Source organism: Dasypus novemcinctus, chromosome 16 (genome assembly GCF_030445035.2).
Source record: "Dasypus novemcinctus isolate mDasNov1 chromosome 16, mDasNov1.1.hap2, whole genome shotgun sequence".
Taxonomy (NCBI): domain Eukaryota; kingdom Metazoa; phylum Chordata; class Mammalia; order Cingulata; family Dasypodidae; genus Dasypus; species Dasypus novemcinctus.
Genome location: NC_080688.1, coordinates 96063784 through 96084748, shown reverse-complemented (window position 1 = coordinate 96084748; position 20965 = coordinate 96063784). Strand labels below are relative to the sequence as shown.

General features: G+C 42.1%; 1 protein-coding gene across 7 annotated transcripts in view; it reads right to left on the bottom strand.

The window, feature by feature from the left end:
• The window catches only part of ATP9B (ATPase phospholipid transporting 9B (putative)), a 359772-nt gene that overhangs the window by 118642 nt on the left and 220165 nt on the right, over positions 1 to 20965 (bottom strand). For all 7 annotated transcript variants that reach the window (XM_071208595.1, XM_058277921.1, XM_071208596.1 and 4 more), the window contains one exon: positions 13031 to 13191. In XM_071208595.1, coding sequence (XP_071064696.1) covers positions 13031 to 13191 — 161 coding nt within the window. The remainder of the gene's footprint in view (positions 1 to 13030; positions 13192 to 20965) is intronic.

Below are 20965 nucleotides of genomic sequence, written 5' to 3'. Positions count from 1 at the left end.
CCAGAGAGACATCTTCCTCTGGCCCTCCCGGTCTCCACACACACGCCATGGGGTGGGCGGGCTGTTCTTACCTGCATGGATTCGTGCAGCCATCACTGGAGTCCCGGCACCTCAAAGGACCTCCCACCCCACCCCGCCCTTGGCAACCACTGCTTTGGTCAACTTCATGATTTTTTAACTTCAAGTGCGCCCTACAAAGGAATCGAATGGTACGTAACTTTTCAGATTCTTTTTTTGTTCACTCACTCCAATAATAATCCGTTTGCCACGTTATCACCGTAGAATATAAAGTCATTTAGACAAGAGAATTTCAGAAATGCAACAAGCATTCTATTTTATGTCAAGTTTGTGTATAATGTCTGACCAACCCAACTTGTCCATAAATCACTGATCACATCCAATACAGGCAACGTGCACTGTTTAACATTTGTGACATTACAGAGGAAAAAAACACACTAGACACATTTAAAGTACTCATTTGCTTTTGGATTAGTACTTAGTATACATACTTCTATTTCAGGATGAAATTTTAAAATATTCTAATAATAGCAGCAAAAATATAATTCTGCAATCATGAAAGAGCTAAACTGGAACCCATAATTACGTTATACTTGTGTTTACTTACAAACATGATTCTAAAATAAATACTACTCCTAAGCAGGTCTCTTACCAAGAAGAGTTATGGGAAGAAGCACAATGTTATATTCCGTGCACTTTTCTGAAAGGGTTCTATAAGAGTCAGCTAGCCCTAGAAACCAAAATACCATACCAGTCCAGAAGGTAGGCAGAAAAAAAAATTAAATTAGGTGGAATAAATAGCACTCTCATCTAACAACCAACCAATGTGATATTCCGCATCAACTCATACTTTAGGAGTGGCCTGCTATCTTTTTTAGAATTATTTTCAAAGTAAGAGTTTAAGAACATGGATATTTTACTGTTATCAAGAGAATCTTTGTGACATGTTTCTTTTGTGCTAATCTGACTCTGCTGAATTACCCAGTTAGTGAACTAGTCACTAGTAATTTGGTCTCCAGGGATACCAAGGCTGAAAGAAAGGAAACCGATTTTCAAATACTATGTTACTACCTGAACCTACTAAAATGATTTATTTTCAGTGTTTAGGTGTCACTTAAATTTGAGATGTCTAACTTAAAGCAAATAAGGCAGCATTTCTTCCTCTATAGTTTGGGTTTTGCCCAGTATTCCAATACACAGAACAGCCCACACTAAGTCCCTGCTCTCCAGTCCGTACAGTTCAAATGTAACAACTGCTGCTGCACCTGCCATCCCAGTGGGGACAAATGGTGCCTCTAGCTCTGTGGGGGTAAGTTTAGATCCCTGATCTCCATCACATGAAGAGAGAGAAACATCTGTGTTGGTTAACATAACCATTGGTTGAAGAATCTTCCACTAGCAACGGTACCCCTTAAACTCCCATAGGCTTCTGCCCATGTGTCTCCAAGACTGTTGCTTTTTTTCCTTCTATTCAGCGTAATGCCCTTGAGATACTTCTAAACAGAGATTGTTTTTTTCTTCTTCTATTCATCATAATGCCCTTGAGGTACATCGAAACAGCTGCTACATGTATCAACAGTTCATTCCTTTTAACTGATTAAAGTATTCATTGTATACATTTACCATAATTTGTTTTCCTAGGTGATTTTACTTTTAAAATTGGCATTTCCCAAGTTTTTAACAGTTGTACTTTTGCCTTTAAAAAGGAAGTTTGCTTCATTCTCAAGGATAAGGATTACGTTTTTCAAATACAATAAAAACAAAAAAACAAAAACACCAAAGCAATTAAAATACATAAGAAAATAAGATACCATAAGCAAGACCGAGAAGAATATGCAAGAGAAACAGACTGACAAAATATATCAGATATTATACGTATCAGACTATAAAGCAACTAAATATACGGTAAATATAAGGAATAAAGAACTCCAGTTTTGAGTAAAACACTTCAGAGAGGAAAAAATGGAGAAGACCCATCAATGTATTTTATGAGGCTGTCAAAACCTTGATACTAACCCTCAAAAGGATGCTATGAGAAAGGAAAATTACAAGGCAATCTCATTTGTGCAAACCAATAAAAAACATCTCACACAAAAAAACAAGCATTTAGAACACAGCAATACATACAAAAGAATGTACCATGATTATGTTGAGTATTTTCCCTAGAAATGAAAGGTTCATATGGCAGTAGAAAATCACTCGATGTACTTTACCTTGTTAAATTATTAAAGAATAAAAATTTAAAGATAAGTCATCTCAACAGATCTGGGAGGAATTTTTTTTATAATGTTTAATATACATCATGATTTTTCTAAAAATACCAACAATATAGACAGCCAAAGTATGTACAACCCCCAAGAGTGGGGCTCCTGAGGGCTCTGGAGACACCAGGTCCCACGGTCACAGCAAATAGCTTTGGAGTTTGCTGCCTTGCCAGTCGGCCCTACTTTGGAATTTGTGGTCCCAAGTGTGAAGTAGTTGGACTTAGATGTGATTTCTTTACGCATGCCTCTTCCGTCCCTTTTATTTGAACCCAGAATTGGCGCTGGGGTTGACAGGAATACGTCAACGAGATTGAATCTCTGGGCTGTCCATGTGCCAGCTGGGCCCTGAGCCTCAGCAGAGCTGCAGCACCTACTCTCCCATCATTGGACTTACACAGGTCAGCCAACAGGGAGGTGAGGATGGACAACCAACATACCAAGGAACCAAGAAAGTCCACAAGTGCAAGCAAGCAAGTCCCATCCGTCAGACATATGGGATCAAGCCCCCTCCCAATCAGAAGTGGATCCTCAGGACTGGGGAATAAAATATGGTCTAGAGGGGACTTACAGGTATTGTACTATAGACTTAATGTGCTTCTAGCAATGGAAGAAATTATATCATTGATGTGGAGACAGTGCCCACTGGAGGTGCTGAAGTCAGGGAGAGGGAAAAAGTTGTAATACGGGGGCATTCTGAGGACTTGGAATTGTCCTGAATGACACTCTAATGACAGATACAGGCCATTGTATATCCTTCCATGACCTACAGAATTGAGTGGGAGAGAGTGTAAACTACAGTGTAAACTATAATCCATGCTGCGGCAAAGCTCCCAAATGTGTTCATCAATAGCCATGAATGTACCGCACTAATGAAAGGAGCTGTTAATGTGGGGGAAGAGAGGAGGTGTGAAGAGTGGGGCGTATGGGAATCCCTTACATTTTTTTATGTAACATTTTGTGTAATCTAAGTATCTTTTAAAAATAAATAAAAAATATATTTTAAAAAATACAACAATTAACTAAATAAGAAAAGAAGAAATGCCCTTAATATGTTAAAGGGTTTCCATGTAATAAAACAAAACAAAACAAAACAACAAGAAAATGTACAGAATAGCTTGATGAAATGTTGGAAGTTCTACATTCGACACTGAGAACATAAGAACGAAGTCCATTATCACTACTTCTATTTCACTTTATACTAGATATCTTTGCTGGAGTAATAACAAAGAGATCAATAAAAAAAAATTAAAAGACAGAAACCAAGCTACACTTGTTTGCTGATATAAATATGTATAGATAAAATCCAAGAGATTCTAGTCTAATAATTAGAATCAAAGCCTTTAGCAAAGTTATTGCATTCAGGAATTTTACAAAAATCAACTTTATTTCCATATCAGCAACAAACTGATAGAAAATGGCTCTTTTTTTTTTAATATTATTATTATTATTTTTAATTACATTAAAAAAAATATATGAGGTCCCATTCAACCCCACCGCCCCCGCCCCCCACTCCCCCCACAGCAACACTCTCTCCCATCATCGTGATACATCCATTGCACCTGGTAAGTTCATCTCTGACATCACTGCACCCCATAGTCAATGGTCCACATCATAGCCCAGACTCTCTCACGTTCCATCCAGTGGGCCCTGGGGGGATCTACAGTGTCCCGTAATTGTCCGTGAAGCACTATCCAGGACAACTCCACATCCCGAAACCGCCTCCACATCTCATCTCTTCCTCCCGTTCCCCACACCCAGCAGCCCCCATGGCTACCGTTCCCACACCCATTCCACAGAAAATGGCTCTTTTACACACAATATTATTTACAACATTTTAAAAATATCAAGCACCTAAGAATAGCTATAACTAAGGTTGTGTAATTCTTCTCTGGAAAAATCTTTTAAACTTTGAGACATTAACGAAGACTTGAATGAAAATAATATTCATGTTTTGAAATAGTCAGTGTTGTAAATACAAATGGCCAAAAAAGGGCCAAAATATTCCTGAAGAGCACAATGAGGAAGGACCTGTTCTGGCGGATACTGACGTGCGCTAAAGGAGTATGGAGCCAGACAGCGCGCCCTTTGCTCAGGAACAGACCGAGGGACACTGACGTCACATTTCATCACTGCGGAATTTAAAAGGCAAGCTATAGACTGAGGAAAGTACCAGCAACACAGAGAACAGAGAAAGAACCAATATCTAGACTGTATAAACAATTACAAGTTGCCCAGGACAGGCAAAAGACCTGGACAGCTCACAGGCAGCCAACAAGCACTGCAGTTTCTCCATCTCACTATCAACCTGGGAAAAACTTACACCTATAATGAGAACCAGGGCACACTAAGTGTTACTGAGGATGTGGAATTTTCTCTACATTGCTGATGAAACTCTAATTTGGTGCAGACACTTTGAAAAAGTTTGATATTATTTAGTAAATTTGGCCAATGTTCCAAACATGTAATTCCACTCCTTGTGCCCTGCAGCGCGTGCCCACATGAGGGGGACACAAGCTCGTAAATGTTAACAGCAGCAAACGGACTGGAAGCCACCCCAAAGTCCACTGGGAGATGAACAAGCAAGCAATCTGCAGTGCTCATGCAAGGGAATAATACACTGCCGAGGAAAGTAAGTGAAGTACAATAGGTATAAATTTGACATTTTTTGAATAAAAGAAAGAAGGCATAGAAAGAATATTATGAACCCAATTATACAGACTATGAAAGCAGGAAAATCTAAATTACTTATTTTGGTATGCATAAGTAGGTGCCAAAGCTCTTATGAGAAGCATAGAAATGTTAATCATGAAAGACGGAATAGTGATTATCCAAAAGGAAATGGAAAGAGTTATGCCTGACAAGCTTTTGAGCCAAATTCTATTTCTGGACCTGGGTGATGTTCATGTGGGTGTCTGTTTTATAATAATGTGTTAATCTGTTTTTTGTTTGTTTTATGCACTTATACTTTTTGTATACTATTATACTTTACAATAAAAATGTGAAAGTAGTTCCTGGGAAATAGGCTATGAAGTATAATTACGATTGGAGGTGTAATTTAGCCAAAGGAAAGTCACTACTATATTTTGAGTACTGAACTTCTTCTACATTACTAAGTGAATGTTTAAGCTATTCTGAAATTAGGGTTTAGCCTAACATTTGGTTATTAGTATGCATTAGAGTAAATTCAAAATGTAAAATGTGAATGATAAACTAACATTTATTAAAGAGAAAAGAAAGACAGAATAGTCTATGTGTGGCACGAAAAAATATTAATATTTGGGATGTTTTACATGTTTTTGTATGGGGAGCAGATGTAGCTCAAGGGACTGAGTGCCTGCTTTCCATGAACAAGGTCCTGGGTGCAATCCCCGGTACCTCCTAAAAACAAATACAACAAAAACTCCCAACTCTCACTGGGGAGCGGATGTGGCTCAGCGCTGAGCACCTGCCTCCCATGGACGAGGTCCTGGGTGCAATCCCCGGTACCTGCAATAAATAAGTAAACAAATAAACAGCTTTTGCAAGCCTTACGTTGAAAACCTTATTTCACCAGATATCGACAACCACTGATAGTAAGGAAAGAAATGGAACAAATGAACTATTATACACGTGAAAACATATTTTCTAAACCAATATAAAAACTAATGATATAATTCATGCCACAACTAATAACAGGTTCACACAGAAAAGACATAAAAGGAAGCATCGTGAACATGGGCATGCCAACCTAACTCTGAAAGGGAGTGGAAATGCTGGTCTAAATGCCAGCTGGCACATCCATCAACATGTGCAATCTAAGCCCCCTCTCGATAAAGAGGTGGAGTGGACATCACTACTCAGGGTCCACAGGATGGAGGAATAGAGTATGGATGAGAGTGGACTTACTGGGATTCTACTATTGAACTATTGTGACTCGTAATGGAAGAAACTACAGCACTGGTGTGGAGAAAGTGGCTATGGCAGTTGCTGAGGGCAGGGGAGGGAAGAAGAGATGAGATGTGGGGGCATTTCAGGACTTGGAGTTGTCCTGGGTGGTACTGCAGGGACAGATGCTGGACACTGTGTGTCCTGCCATGGCCCACTGGGTGGACTGGGGGAGAGTGTACACTACAGAGTAAACCACTATCCCTGTGGTGCAGCAGTGCTCCAAAATATATTCACCAAATGCAATGAATGTGCTGCAATGATGAAAGAGGTTGTTGATGAGGGAGGAGTGGGGGGGGTATGTGGGAATCTCCTATATTTTTTAATGTAACATTTTTTTATGATCTATGTATCTTTAAAAAAAAAGGCAATTTAATGAAAACAAAAATTTTAAATTAAAAAAAAAATGCTGGTTGGTCTGTAGCAAATACTGAGCCGCAAGCTTCAGAGGTGAGTCAACAGCATACACCCACTCTGTCGAGAAGGCAAGGAGAAGAGCAGCTCTCCGGTCTGTCTCCACACTCCCAGTGTCCTCATCTGGAAACAACGCTTTATCATGGAAATTTCTCATTTGTCTCTACAAATCTCGAGGCCTCTTCCCTCCTGACTGCTTTCAGAGGCGGCGCCTGTCCTCCCGAGGCCTGTGCTGCCCCCTGGCCCGCTCCCGCCCCAGGCGCGGCGGACAGGCTGTGTGCAGGGCCACAGAGGTCCACGGGCTCACCAGGCCCACCGCTGAGACTTCTGCAAGGCCAAAGGGGCACGTGAGAAGAGCCTTATTTCTGTTGAAATAAACCCCAAACAAACTTGATCATTTTTGTGAGTTTGCCTTTGTCTTTTTTTTTTTTTTTAAAGGAAAGTAGTTTAAAATTCTGGATTATTTTTCTCCTTATGGAGAGAAAGATAAAGGAAAGGGAGGAAGGCGAGGGAGCAGGCGCCCTTCCCGGGCACGGTGTCTCCGGCACAGCTAGGCACGGGCAGGACTCAGATGTGCAGCACCGACAGCAGCATGGCCCGCGCCAGGGCGGGGCAGCCACGCTCACGCCCAGACACACACACACGCAGCCACTCTCACACGCCCACACCTCACACATGCCCAGGCCCACAGTCACACTAACTCACACTCAGTCACACCTGTTCAGTCACATCGCCTCACACATGTGCACACCCATGTAAACACTCACATACACTCATATTCACACTTACATGCCCTCACGGATTCACAAACTCACAACTTCACTCATACACTAGTCGCACAGGGTCATACATATTCACACATACACACTCATGCTTACTTACCTACTCACAAACACACTCACATGCTCACACACATTCAAAGTCACATCTGCACATATTCGAGTTGAACCACCTAGCATTAACACTTTACCCAAAGTACACACTGCAACATTTAATAAATGAAACATAATGTCATATACTATCAACCAATTATTCAGCATGTCTGTGGCTTAATCGCCCATTAAAGCGAGTTGTTTTCAAGAGACAGAACAGACCCTCTCACCCCAACAATACACCTGGAGAAAACCCTCGGCAGTGCTGAAAAGCTGCGCTGTCCTGAGGAGCACAGGGCCTCCCACCTTCCCGGCTTCAGGTGCAGACGGCAGGTTTTGACAAAGGGCCGGCTTCTGAGTGTCCCAGGGCTGTGGAGGTCTTAAAAGAGCAGAAAATTCTTCTCTCACAGTCCTGGAGGCCACACGTCCAAAGCCACGGCGTCAGCTGGGCAGGTCCTTGCTGGAGGCTCTAAGGGCGAATCCACTCCAGGCCTGCGGCTGCCACACGACCCGCCAGGCTTGGCGCTCTGGCTGGCAGCCACAGCACCCGCCCCCGCCTGGCCCTCACAGGGCTGCTCCCCTGGACTCTCACCGTCTCCCGGTGCTGGCCACGGGCTTCAGGCCCACTCCAACCTCCCTAAGCCATGATGACCTCGTCTCGGGATTCTGACCTTCATATCTGCAAAGACCCTTTCTCCAAATGAGGTCACCTTCGCAGGGTGGACCTACAGGGTCACAGGTGGACTTGGCTGTGCTGAGGGCCACCGTCAACCCACTGCATTCTGCCCTCTGACCCCCCAAAACTCACAACTACCACAACAGCCCCCAACGTTGCAACCGACCACAGCATTAACTCTAAGTACAGAATCTCATCTAAGTACCATCAGCTCAAAAGTCCCAAACCTATCACCTCAGTCTGTTATGGGTGAGAGTCTGGGTAAAATTCCCTCTATCTGTGGATGTGTGAAACTAGAAAACAAGGCATCTGCTTTCTAAATGCAACAGTGGGATAGTATAAGGTTAGGGGGGAAACTGGAGTGAATAAGGGGTCGTGAATCCTAAGCAAGTCAGAAATCCAACAGGGCAAATTCTTTTAGATTTCAAGACCTGAGACTCATCTGCTGTGGCTGCATGCTCTCCCCCAGTGCCCGTATCTCCAGGACTCTGTCCTCTGCACCCGCAGCTGTGCCACCCTCTGCCCTGTGCGCCCCAGCTGTGCCGCCCTCTGCCCTCTGTGCCCGCAGCTGTGCCGCCCTCTGCCCTCTGTGCCCGCAGCTGTGCCACCCTCTGCCCTCTGCGCCCGCTGCTGTGCCACCCTCTGCCCTCTGCTGTGCCGCCCTCTGCCCTGTGCCCGCTGCTGTGCCACCCCATCCTGGGCCTGCAGCTGTGCCACCCTCTGCCCTCTGTGCCCGCTGCTGTGCCGCCCTCTGCCCTGTGCCCGTTGCTGTGCCACCCTCTGTGTCCACTGCTGTGCCGCCCTCTGCCCTCTGTGCCCGCTGCTGTGTCGCCCTTTGCCCTTACACACAGGGTTTTGCTCTTGGGGCCACGGCCCTGCCCTCAGCCTCATTCCTCCCTCATCTTGAAAGGTGGAGCACATGCTCGCAGCCAAGCAGCCCCGTAAGCCTGTTTCCCACCTGTACACATCTGGAAGTCCAAAAGCCTCCTCTTTTTTTGTCCTGTCTCTATCCCCTTCGGTCCAGGCTGGCAGTGTTCTTGCTGATCCAGCATTATCAGAAACCCTGTGGCCCCCATGTGTGTCACGGGGTCCTCACCACTCGACAGGAGGCTCCTCCTCAGACGCTCCCTGGGCTAACCCCGCCTACTGCTGACCCCTGCCGAAGGCACTGCGTAATCACTGCGTAATCACGAGCCACATGCCCATCCCTTCAGCACCACCACAGGCTTTCCCAGCAGTGACTCTCCCAGGATTTCCCTCTTTTGCAATCTGCATAGGCTATGGATTTTCCAAATCCTCAATATCTGAGTAGCACTCCTAGGTCTGCACAAGGTTGAAAACACTCTTTTCCCAAGCATTCTGTCTTGTAAAGATGTCTGGGAGATCAGTTAGAACCTTTTGAAATATCAGAGGATACATATTCTGTAAATAATTTGAAAAGCACCTAAGAATCTTCCTTCAATACAACTATTGCAGTTTGAAATTATTTTATTCATTTCCAATCCCAAAAAGAGAAAGATTATGTTTTTAAACTCATCCATTCCCTTACTCTAAGGAGTGATGATAAAGACAAAAGAATGAACCCAAGCTGAACCGTCAGGGAAATGCCACAGGATTCGGTGATGCAGGGAGGACGGAGAGAGAGAGAGGAGGGAAGGGAGACTTCTGGAGCCACGTCCAGCCACAGGCAGCTCTCACCGCCCTGGGCGGGGCAGCGCCCGGCTGCAGCCCGGGGAGAGCGAGCCAGCATCCAGACGCGGGTGCTGGCCTCCCTAGCGCGCTCTGAGAGTCTCTGGTCCATCCTCCCACCCGCTGCAGCTCAGGATGCACTGTGTGCCGCTGCACTACGCACAAAAAAAAGCCACAGTGACTAATGCCAAGTGGGCGGACAAGGAAATAAATTCAGTGTAATGACACCTAAGACGGAGGCGCACCCGGGTTCCACGAAAGCAACAGGCCCCTGGAATGTTCTGGCAAGTGAGTGAGGCCAAGGGTTACCGTCTCTTCTTCCACTCAGATCACACCCCAGAACCCCGCCAGCTGCTCCTGCCACACAGGTCTCAGCTCAAATGTCTAACCACCCGGTCTTATTTTAATCACAGCATTGATCAGCACACAACTGCTTGCGTAACTGTTTATATGTCTATGTCTATCTCCCCCAATTAGAGAATAAGCTGAGGGCACTGAATTTGTCTGCTGAGCAGACAACAGAAAGCAGAAATAAATCCAAATTAAATCATTAATTACAATAAGTATTAAGACTGGATATGGAATTTTTTTAAAAACCAAGATGCATGCTGTTTATAAGAGATTATCATTTACCAGAAAGACAAGAACGATTATTCTAAGCCTATAAGAACCTAATAACATGGGCTCAAAATATGTAATTATAAAGCATGGATTAACAAATAACAAGGGAAAATGGACAAATTCATTATCATGCTGAAAGATTTTAACACTCTCTCAGTAACTGAAAATTAAGGAGTGTGCAAAAAGCTGGTAAATTTGGTGATCTAGGTAGGGGGTATAGTCAAGTCCTCTGTATTATTTTTGCACTGTTTATGCAACTTTCCTGTGATTTTGAAATTATTTTTTAAAAAATCTTTAAAAAGAGTTGAGATTTTTAAAAAGGCAGTAAGGATATTGTTCATATAGAAAATACAATTAACAAGACCGCTGTAATAGGCATTACAAAACGTTCAAGCAACTACATGTTTTTGAGCACACATGGCACATTAATAAAATTGACCATGTACCAAACCACAAAGCAAGTATTAACAAAAAATAAAAGTGCTGTGAAGCTCTAGAAGCCATTTCCAGAAGAATCCCCCAAAAGTTTTATGTAGTGAAATTTTGGTAAAAGTAAACATATAACCCAATATAACCCAAAAAGTTGTATTTCAGTGTACGTCAGACTGGCTTGGAAGCTGGAATACACTTTCCAAGGAAGACGTGTCCTGTTTGTCATCAGGCCCTCGCCACGTGCCCTGAGTGCACAGCCAGGAAGCAGGCGTCCACCCTTCACAGCGCCCCGGAAGGAGCCACTGCAGCGCGGGGAGCCGAGCGGACACCGGGTCTCCTGGAAGTGCGCAGAGTGGAGACGAGGGCTGTGCAGTGCGGCCGAGGAAGGAGCTCTCGGGGAGGAAGCGGATGGCAGCACGCTGGGCTACCTGACGAGGGGGTGGTGGCGGCAGTTAGCCATCTGAATTAAGTCTGGAACTACTTGAAAGACCAAATGTATCTGAATGAGTAAATTCTGACATGACTGGTTGATAAAACATATGTCAGTTCTAGTCATACCAATTTCTACCTACCTGCCCAGTTCAGCTCTGGGGACAAAGATGACATCCCTAGAGCCCACTTCTGGCACTCGGCATGTTTGCACAAGGACTAAGATGGCGTATAAAAGCTTGGCGTGAAATCGACGGTCTTCAGTCCTTGAATGGAAGCAGGACAGGACCTCTGGAAGGACGTGCTCCCACAGACCACGCGCTCGCACGCGTCCAATGCGCTACGACAGTGCCAAGCCCCACGAGACAACGCTCGGCAGAGCCTGATGGGATCGAAGAGCGGGGGGGCGAGCAAGTGACTGCGTGGCTACTTCAGTCCTGAGCAGACAAGTTAAGGGCTCGCTGGAGGACAAGAAGGAGAGCAGCCCTCCAGGGACGCAGGGCCAGAGGGGGGGCTGGCGTGTGGTGCGGTGAGCGCAGACGCAAGGAGCGCAGGGCCGGGCTGCACGGGCAGGCGGACTCTGTACCAGCCTCCAGGGTCGGCACCAGGGCGAGAGCGGCAGCAAGACAACGAACAAGAGGATGGCGACGGTGGCGATGCCATGGCTCACATTTGTTGCGTGATTTCTGATTGACCAGCTATACGCATATAGCACTAGAGACGGAGGGTTCACAAAGAAATCAAGCCACGCAAGGGGCAGAGAGGAAACTGGGCTGCTTACGCCTTACCTGAGCAAGTAACAGCAGTTAATATTATTCCAGGTAATTAGTACCTGAGGACAGCACAGTGTAGGGACTGTAAAGAAGAGGCAACTCTACCTGTGATTTTACCATTAAAGAAGTACGCCCTTTAAATCAACATCAGAGACAACTGTCCTATAAATAAAGAGGTATACTGCTGTTCAAAATGGTATCACTCAGACTACAATCTTCTATATTGTTTTATCCCATTATACATTACATACTTTATCCATGACTCACCATGTTTTAACTGCTCATTCATAAGAAAATTTTGATCATATATGTTAAGGATATAATTTTTTAAAATGTCCTTTGGGCAAACATTTAAAGATGGGTATATAAATATGTAATATTGTAAATATTATAGTCTTTAAAGTTAGATAGATACTTGATATTAAGTATTTACATCCCAATCTCTAGCTGGAATAGCATTTGAAAAAACAGTTTATGCTAAAAGACTGCCTTACTTAATAACTTCTCCAACTCGACTGATTGTATCAGATCCCCTTTTAAATACAGATAACTAAAATGTCAATGATTAAAAGATAAAAGAGCAATAAAAAGTCAAATAAAAAGTCTACAAGCTATAAGTAAAATTACTTTGTTATATTCAGACTTTTTTCAAAAATATCTTCCCACTGTTAATAATTATATTACTAAACACTTTTATGCAAGGAAAAGTATCAGATCTCTATATTATTTTAACAAAAATGACCATAGTCAAAAGAAATATTATTTTCCACAGAATGATCCTTGAAGATTCATCAATTATTTGACTCCTCCTCCTTTAGCTTTCCTTGAATAATTTCTTTCACACGGAGAAGGATCAATTTCAAGAAAATCATATTCAATGAAACCAGACATTTATTCTATGTTAATTCTTAAACTCACCTTATGGGGATGATGTAGGAAAATAGAAGGAGGAACCGGAAAAGATTGCGATACCATGGGCCTACAAATCCTTGTATGGTTACCATAACAACTGAGAGAGCAACCAGAGCCAGAAAGAGTGCTTTGGTCAGCTGGTTGAGTTCAAGGTCCAGCAGGCCGACCTGGAAGAGAAAGCACAAAGTCGATACACAAGCCAGCCTGTGTGCCTTACATTTCAAATTAGAGCAGAACATGACCATGACATACAAGACTGACAGATTTTTGTTTTTTTGTATTAGCCTTTACTGTAATGAAACACAGAAACGTATTAACTTTATTCTTCTCCTGAAAAGCCTCTTAAGAGATTTAGGTAGAATTTCTGAAAATGAGTCATGGTCCCCAGAGACATTTCAGAAAGGGTCTATTGACAAAACATGAGGTCAGAATACACAAACACAACAAACTCAGATATTTTTTCTAGATAAGATAATGGGATAAGGGCCTGCCGGGACAAAGCAAGGGCGCACAGTGGCAGGAGGGGTCCACAAGCCAGGCGCCAGCTTCCCAGCACCACGCAGCATTTACACCCACTCCTTGCTGAAGACTTGTGTGTGGGTTGAGGGTTCCCAAGAGCAGTAAGGAATTTGGTCATCCTGATCAACTCAATCTCTGAGAAGAACTCTTCTTAATTAAGAAAAAAGCAACAGAAAGTAGCTAGCTTGTAATGAAGAGCTTAATTTGCACAAATTCTACACTTTAGGCCCCCCCAGTCCCGTATAAGTACGCTACACTCAAATTCATTCTGTGGATCTTTTAATAACAAAGCAAAATGTGAGGGAACATCATGTCAATAAGAATAAGCTCATTTTTTGTTGTGCTCTCTGTAGGATCTTGAAAACAGGGAGAACTAGTAACGCAAACAGCTCTCACTGTAAAGAGGTAAAAGAACACAGTGTTTTGAAGTTGCAACTTCAGCTTCATGCTGACAATCTCCACGGCTCCATTCCCCTTGCTCAGTTTCATCCCTGAAAGACCATACGCCACAGTGTGTGCGGGGAGAGTGGGGGTACTGGAGGGTACGCTGGGTGCTGTAGGACCCGAGAGAAGCGATGCAGCACAACTACTTAGATTCCCATGGGCCCTGAGAGCTGGGCAGTTTGAATCCCGGCTCTGCCCCTCAGCTGTATACCCTGGTCAAGTTATTTAACCCACTTCTGCTTTCTGGTCTGTAAAATGGGGTTATAAGAGAGCCTCCTAAGAGGACTGGGGGACGAGTAACGTGACGTGTGAAGTGAGCACAGCTCCTGGTACAGCGCAAACCCTACGTACACATCGTCAGAGCTGCCATCAAAACCTTGGCTTTGAATCTGCTTTCTCTGCTTACTAACCGTGTGACGCTCCTCGTCCGTCAGGTGGTGCCCACCCAACCACCACACAGGGGTCCTGAAAGCTACAGACAGACAACAAATGGGCTCACATTGGGTCCAAGGGACTGCCAGGTCACGCCACCATGGCCTCCGTGGCCAGGGGGGGTCGCTGCTTATCATGAACTTTTTTTTTTTTTTTAAGATTTATTTATTTATTTCTCTCCCCTCCCTCCCCGCCAGTTGTCTGTTCTCTGTGTCTACTTGCTGCGTCTTCTTCTTTTGTCCGCTTCTGTTGTTGTCAGTGGCACGGGAATCTCTGTCTCTTTTTGTTGCATCACCTTGTTGTGTCAGCTCTCCGTGTGTGCAGCGCCATTCCTGGGCAGGCTGCACTTTCTTTCACGCTGGGCAGCTCTCCTTACGGGGCGCATTCCTTGCGCGTGGGGCTCCCCTACTCGGAGGACACCCCTGCGTGGCAGAGCATTCCTTGTGCGCATCAGCACTGCGCATGGGCCAGCTCCACACGGGTCAAGGAGGCCTGGGGTTTGAACCGCGGACCTCCCATGTGGTAGACGGACGCCCTAACCACTGGGCCAAGTCCGCTGCCCTATCATGAACTATTTATGCATAACTTCTGCGATACCAACAGAAGATTGCATGATGTCAGGTTAGTCACCTTCCTCTTGGCTGAGTTTCTCCTGAATCTGGGGCAAATTTTGAAACAGAGTAATTAAATAAAACATGATTGCCCAAACCTTGAGAAAACAAACAGGACAATAAAATTTTCAAATTAAAAAGGCTGAGAATTGCTGAGCTAATTAATAAACTGGTTTATTTTGTAGTGCCTTTTGAAAATCTGTTAAGTTTGGTCATAAAAGATGACGCCTTTTCCACAACTTATACATTCACTTATATCTGGTTTAGATTAATATTTGCCAGAAAATCTCCTGAGACCATTAGAACACTGCAAAGTCGAGAAGCCAGCCGAGTGGCCCTGGGCCCTGCTGAGCCCCCTCGCTCCACCCCACTCCCCCATCCCATCCTGGGTCACACACCTGGGCTCCGACAAGCAGCCCAGGAGTGAGAACGCAGCTCCCTGCACCTGAACTTGGCTCTCCTCTAGCTACCTTAGAGCTTATCACGTATCGCTAAGGAAAAACATTACACAAAAATACTTAACTTTATATGAATTATCTACTTAATTTTAACAAAAACCATGAATTAGAAAGGGGCTTGCCAGAAGAAAGTACTCTCTAAACTGCAATAGAGCAAGGGGTGTAGCAATTAGTTTTCAACAGAAACTTTTCAAAGAAGAACATATTCCCAACTTTGTATTCTTCAAAAAAGGTACATTGTTTCCTCATTCCACACTGTGGATCATCTTTTAGGCAAATAAAATGCATGGGAAAAATTATGTCAACAAGAACATCTCTAAACTCTATCAGAAGGGCTCCCTTTTCACCAGGTCTTGCCACAGAACCAGTAAAACAAAACATTTCCCCAGATAACGAACAGTCTGGAAAGGAACTAGGCAGCTGAAGACCGCAGCGGCTGATTTATCAGCTACATTTAAAAAGCAGCACAACGAGGACAAATATCTTGCAATTTCCGCTACTGCTACTACATAGTTTATGCTTGAATTATTGAGAAAAATAGGTTTTGGGATTAAAATGAAGAAAAATTAAGCCAGGGAAGCAGAGCATGTTCCAGAGCCCAGAGCTCTCTGCCGTGACAAAGGCTGTCTAAGTTCCAGGCCTTGCGGAGGATCAGATGAAGTCATTATTCATTCAGTCAGGGAAAAAAGACTCAATTACCTCAACTTAAAGATGCTATCAATGAATGCAAAGTGCATATTTTACTCTATTCATCCAAATCCCATTAAAAAGTGAAAGGAATGATTTAATCTGGCCTTCCAGAGTTGGCCTTTTTTTTTTTTTTTGTAATAAAATAAAGAATCACTGTCCTGCAAAATGTATAACCACTACCTCACACTTTCTTCCTGCACATAGCAGGGAAGACTGTAAGGGCTGGACAAAAACAATCAGAAATGAATACAAAGTTTCCTTTCAAAAAATGTCACATATAGGATCCAAACATTAGAAGCAGCCACTGCCCAACGAAATGCAGATAAGGCAAAGCACTAACACCTGTCTAATGGATGAAGACAGATGTGACCAAGGGCTTGACTAGTGACGGGAACAGTTTTGAAGTCAACGAATGTTGTCTCCCTCTCCTGTTTGTTTTTTTTAAGGAAAGCCTATAAAAAGTTTAACAGAGTGAAACGTCTTTTCAATAATGGGCTTCTTCTTGTATTCTTTCAGGCAGCCTTTTCTGGACTGCACATTCTTCCTGGAATATAACTGTGACCAAGCTATAGTATATAGTATAATCTTAATTTTCTTCGTCAATTTTAACAAAACACAGTAAGAAGAAAAGATAAACACCAATGCTTATTTAAAAAAAAAAAACCTCCTTCAATTAATAATCAGTTTTATCTTCTCTGAAACACCCAAAGAAGTTTCTTCAGTTCCTCTAGAATATAATCTGGACTCTTCAAAGATATTTAACAATTAAAAACTAGTTAATTTATAAAGTTACAGATTCTAAAAAGATGGCGGTAACATTAGTTTTGATGTGAATCTTTCTATAAAAAATTTCTTACATACCTGAACAGACCAATACACACTTTTTACTTTGACTGCAAGTCATTTTTACCCATTAAATATATTATTAATCACTTGAAGTAATTATGATATGTAAGAAATGGTAAATTAAGTATACTAGGAAGCAATTTTCAACATTTATTGTAATTTCCTATATTAGTAAAGCAAATTTTCTTCTACTTGTCATAATATTTGTTTGATTTGAAACAACTGTGATAACAAAATTAAATACGCTACTGGAAATTTTAATCTCCAAGGGAAAATCTGTGTGTAATGTCTAAGACAACCACGATAGTTTGCAAAGGGGCTGTTCTAGGATAATGAACACAATAATTGCCTGTATAATCTAAAATGCTACTAATGGCAACGATCACAAATCCATTTAGCTCCTCTTTAATTTATGTACCAAGTTTGAAACAGCTAATGGTTCTCAGAAAAATAATGGCTTAAACCAACAATAAAGAGTAAATACGGTATTCTCTTGCTTAATCAAGAAAATATCAGTCAGGGTTTTTTCCCCTTCTATTTTTTTAAATGAACGAGTGGACGAATGAGAATCGGATCTTATCTTCATAACGGAGTACAACGCCAATTCATTCCAAAGCTAAAACCGCCACTGCACTGTTAAGTTCCTAAGAAGTCAATGCACATACTTAACTGAGCAGAGGTCTGTTGTGAGAGAAACGGGAGTCTACCAGGGACTGTGTGAATAGAAGAAACGAGGGGCAGGAGCAGGATGAGGGAACAAACCTGCCGCCCAACTGCTGATCCCAGGACCTGCCCCAGACAACACCAAGTGCACATCAAAATACTCTCACTGTTCTTTGAAATCCCACATGCACTTAGTTGTTGCACAGGAATATTTCAGAATAGCAAAATAGTAAAACACAAAATTTTCAACAGTCCATTTCAGCTAGTTCAGAAAGCTAAATATTATTTTAACCTGCTCTGTATTTTCCCTGAAAATGCAGCACAATTTAAAAAAGGTAGAAGCCTCCAATTTAATAGTTAATTCAGTAAAGACTGCTCTCCACAGGCAGAAATACAGCTTTATACAAGAAAGATTATTTAGGGGGAAGAATTGACATTATTGTTAATTTTATTTATCTTTTTACAGCTAAAACTATTCTTGGATCATCCCTTGAGCTCTTTCTCATTCAGAATTTGCTTTCTGACTGCAAAATTGATAAAGGGCAACACGTCAGCTCCACTTAAATTCCCATAAAAAGCACATTCCTTTTAAATAGCTCTGAAGCAAATCAGCCCTATATTTTCTACTTTTAGGAGAACTTTAAGACATAAGATTTCTGTATTTCAAGTACATGAAAATCATTCACTAAATCTTCGAAAAACAACTTCATCAGCTTTGAAATTTAAATACAAGTATTCATTTTTAAAATGTGATATTCTATAGCCTTATTTCCTTCTCAAGTTTATTTATTTATTCACTTTGGATATGAACTACTAAGTCTTAAGTGTTTGCAGCACAAGCAGGCTGGCCACATACTGTAAACGTGCCTTAGCTATTACTGTTTATTGCCTCAGTGATCTGCGAAATAAGAAGGGTTTCTTTTTGCCATTAGAGTCTATTGGCTCAATAATCTGTGCTTTAAAAGCTCCCTAAATAAGTATTAGTATGACGATTCTTAATGTTACAATATATCACCTTACTTCTTAAAAGTTTAAATTTATATATTTACACAATAGGTATTTTAAAGTCTACTAAGAAAGAATATTCATAAATCTAGTTTTCGCCTGCCAACAAATTTTGCCTATTTTATATTCAGCATTTGCTTCAGATTTTTTTCTTGTTACTATATATTGCTATTATATAGGCTGTTTCCCCTTGAATATTTAACGTTAAAAAGAACATGGCGTTGTTAGAGTATTTTTTATATAAACAAGCCAACAAAAATTACTAGTACAAGGTTCAGTTACTAAACAAAGACATAAAACTACTTTCAACACCAATTCAACAACAAATCAGGGGACAAGGGAATTAAAAGGAAAACCTTCTACCTACGTGACACTAAAGTTAGAGCCAATCAAATCTTGATGCTGACAAACAATGCAAACTGTCAGGTCACTTTGTCAGTTGGCTTCGGTAAAGATTTGTTATGGACTAAATTATTACAAAATCTGCAAACAGATGATTTGTTAAGTTTGAAGAGGCTGACCAGAATAAGGCTGTTTTCTCGAACTGCTGACTGGAGAAATTTCAGCATTGGCTTCAGTTTTCCATATGATACATATCTACTCATCAGAATATTTTTATAATATTCAGTAACGCCAGGAAGTAGCACATTTTACACCACTATGCAGACACACCGTTACAGCTCAGATTTGTCTTTGCAGAAGCAATGCTTACGTTACCCTTTCTTGAAGCATGGCCTTCTCGTGCCAATTACAGCCTGACGGCTCATGTTGTCACAGCATACAACCTTTATTAAGGTATAAATGATTTAGCAAGTCATAAAATTTAGAGCAGTACAGAACTGAAAAATAAGTGTTCTAGTAAAAATAACTCATAAGTTTAAAAATTTTATCTTGAGGAACTTACTGTAAATTCTTTCAAATATCCTTTATATCAAAGCCACATTTAAAACAAATTAGAGTATGAATATAGGGAAAACAATCTAGAAACTATTTGGAAATTTAATTTGTATTCTATGTACACAAATGTCCTTAAACTCCAGCATTACATATTAAGATAAAGCCATACTTCTTCTAACATTATTTCTGGTCTTATTTTAAAAACAGCCCACTCAGTTTCTATGAAAATAAGAGATAAGTGGAAATGAAAACATAATAGTCATTCTTATCCAAGACGACAGCAAATACCACCTCTGCACACTGTGAACTGCCGTGCTTCAGCCTAAAATGTCAGGGCTGTTTGTGCCCTGCGCTGTGCCGCCGGGGACAGCAAGCCCAGCGAGCGCGGGCCCTGCGCAGCCGGGCCAGCAGAGGGGGCTCCAGGCCGCGCTTCTCCCGCAGGCTCCTGAGCCGCGCTCAGGGAGGACCAGCGCCGCAGCCTCGCACAGGGCTCAGCACACCCAGGACACTTTGCTTCAGACTGCTCCCAACAGAAAGAGCCGCCCTGGGTGTTTATTTTGCCGTGGAGAATTTAGGACAGGTTCATGGACTTTAACATGCAGGCTGCGTATGGGGGATATTTCCTGAGTGAGAACCTGCCACCACCTAAGAAGCCGTATTTAAAGACTTGCCCCAAGTGCCACAGGTGAAATGGTGAAAGAGCCGAGGTTTCTGAAGATTTAACCCACGAAGTCGGTAAAACTGTACTAATGCCGTGTATTAACAGATTCAAGATCCCTAATATAGTCACTTTTTTTTTGTCTTAACAACATAGGAGGCTATCAATTTTAAATGGTTTTGCCAAGCCCACCCACCAATTTAAAATAATTACTTCAACAGCTTAAGCTGTCCACTGACACCAAAAACCTCAACATTCAACAAAATTCATGTAAGTGCAATTTGGGACCAGGCATTTGATTTTCAATTTAATCTAATTAAATAAGCAGTTTGTTTTGATATTTTTGTTTTTATTTTAACAGATGTTTCACACACAGCATTAAGTTACTCTAATACTAAAAACACAATAGCCATGCTTTCATGGGACCGTAATGCTCTCAAAAACAAAAACAAGCAAAAAACCTCCTGAGAAAATCATACAAATGGTCTTTCTACAGGACACCCCAGCAACTTGGGTTATTTTACTCTTCTTCAAAGACCTTATAAGAGCTCACACTCGGGAATTCTTTTGTTCCCAGGAATATGAAATCTAGATTTTTCTAACAATAACTGAAAGTTACTGACATTTTTAAAGAAGGGCATCATTAGGCATCTTAAAACTTTTATAAAGTTAGAAAAGACTATGCTCCCCTTAAAACAGGGGTTCTTAACCTTTTTTT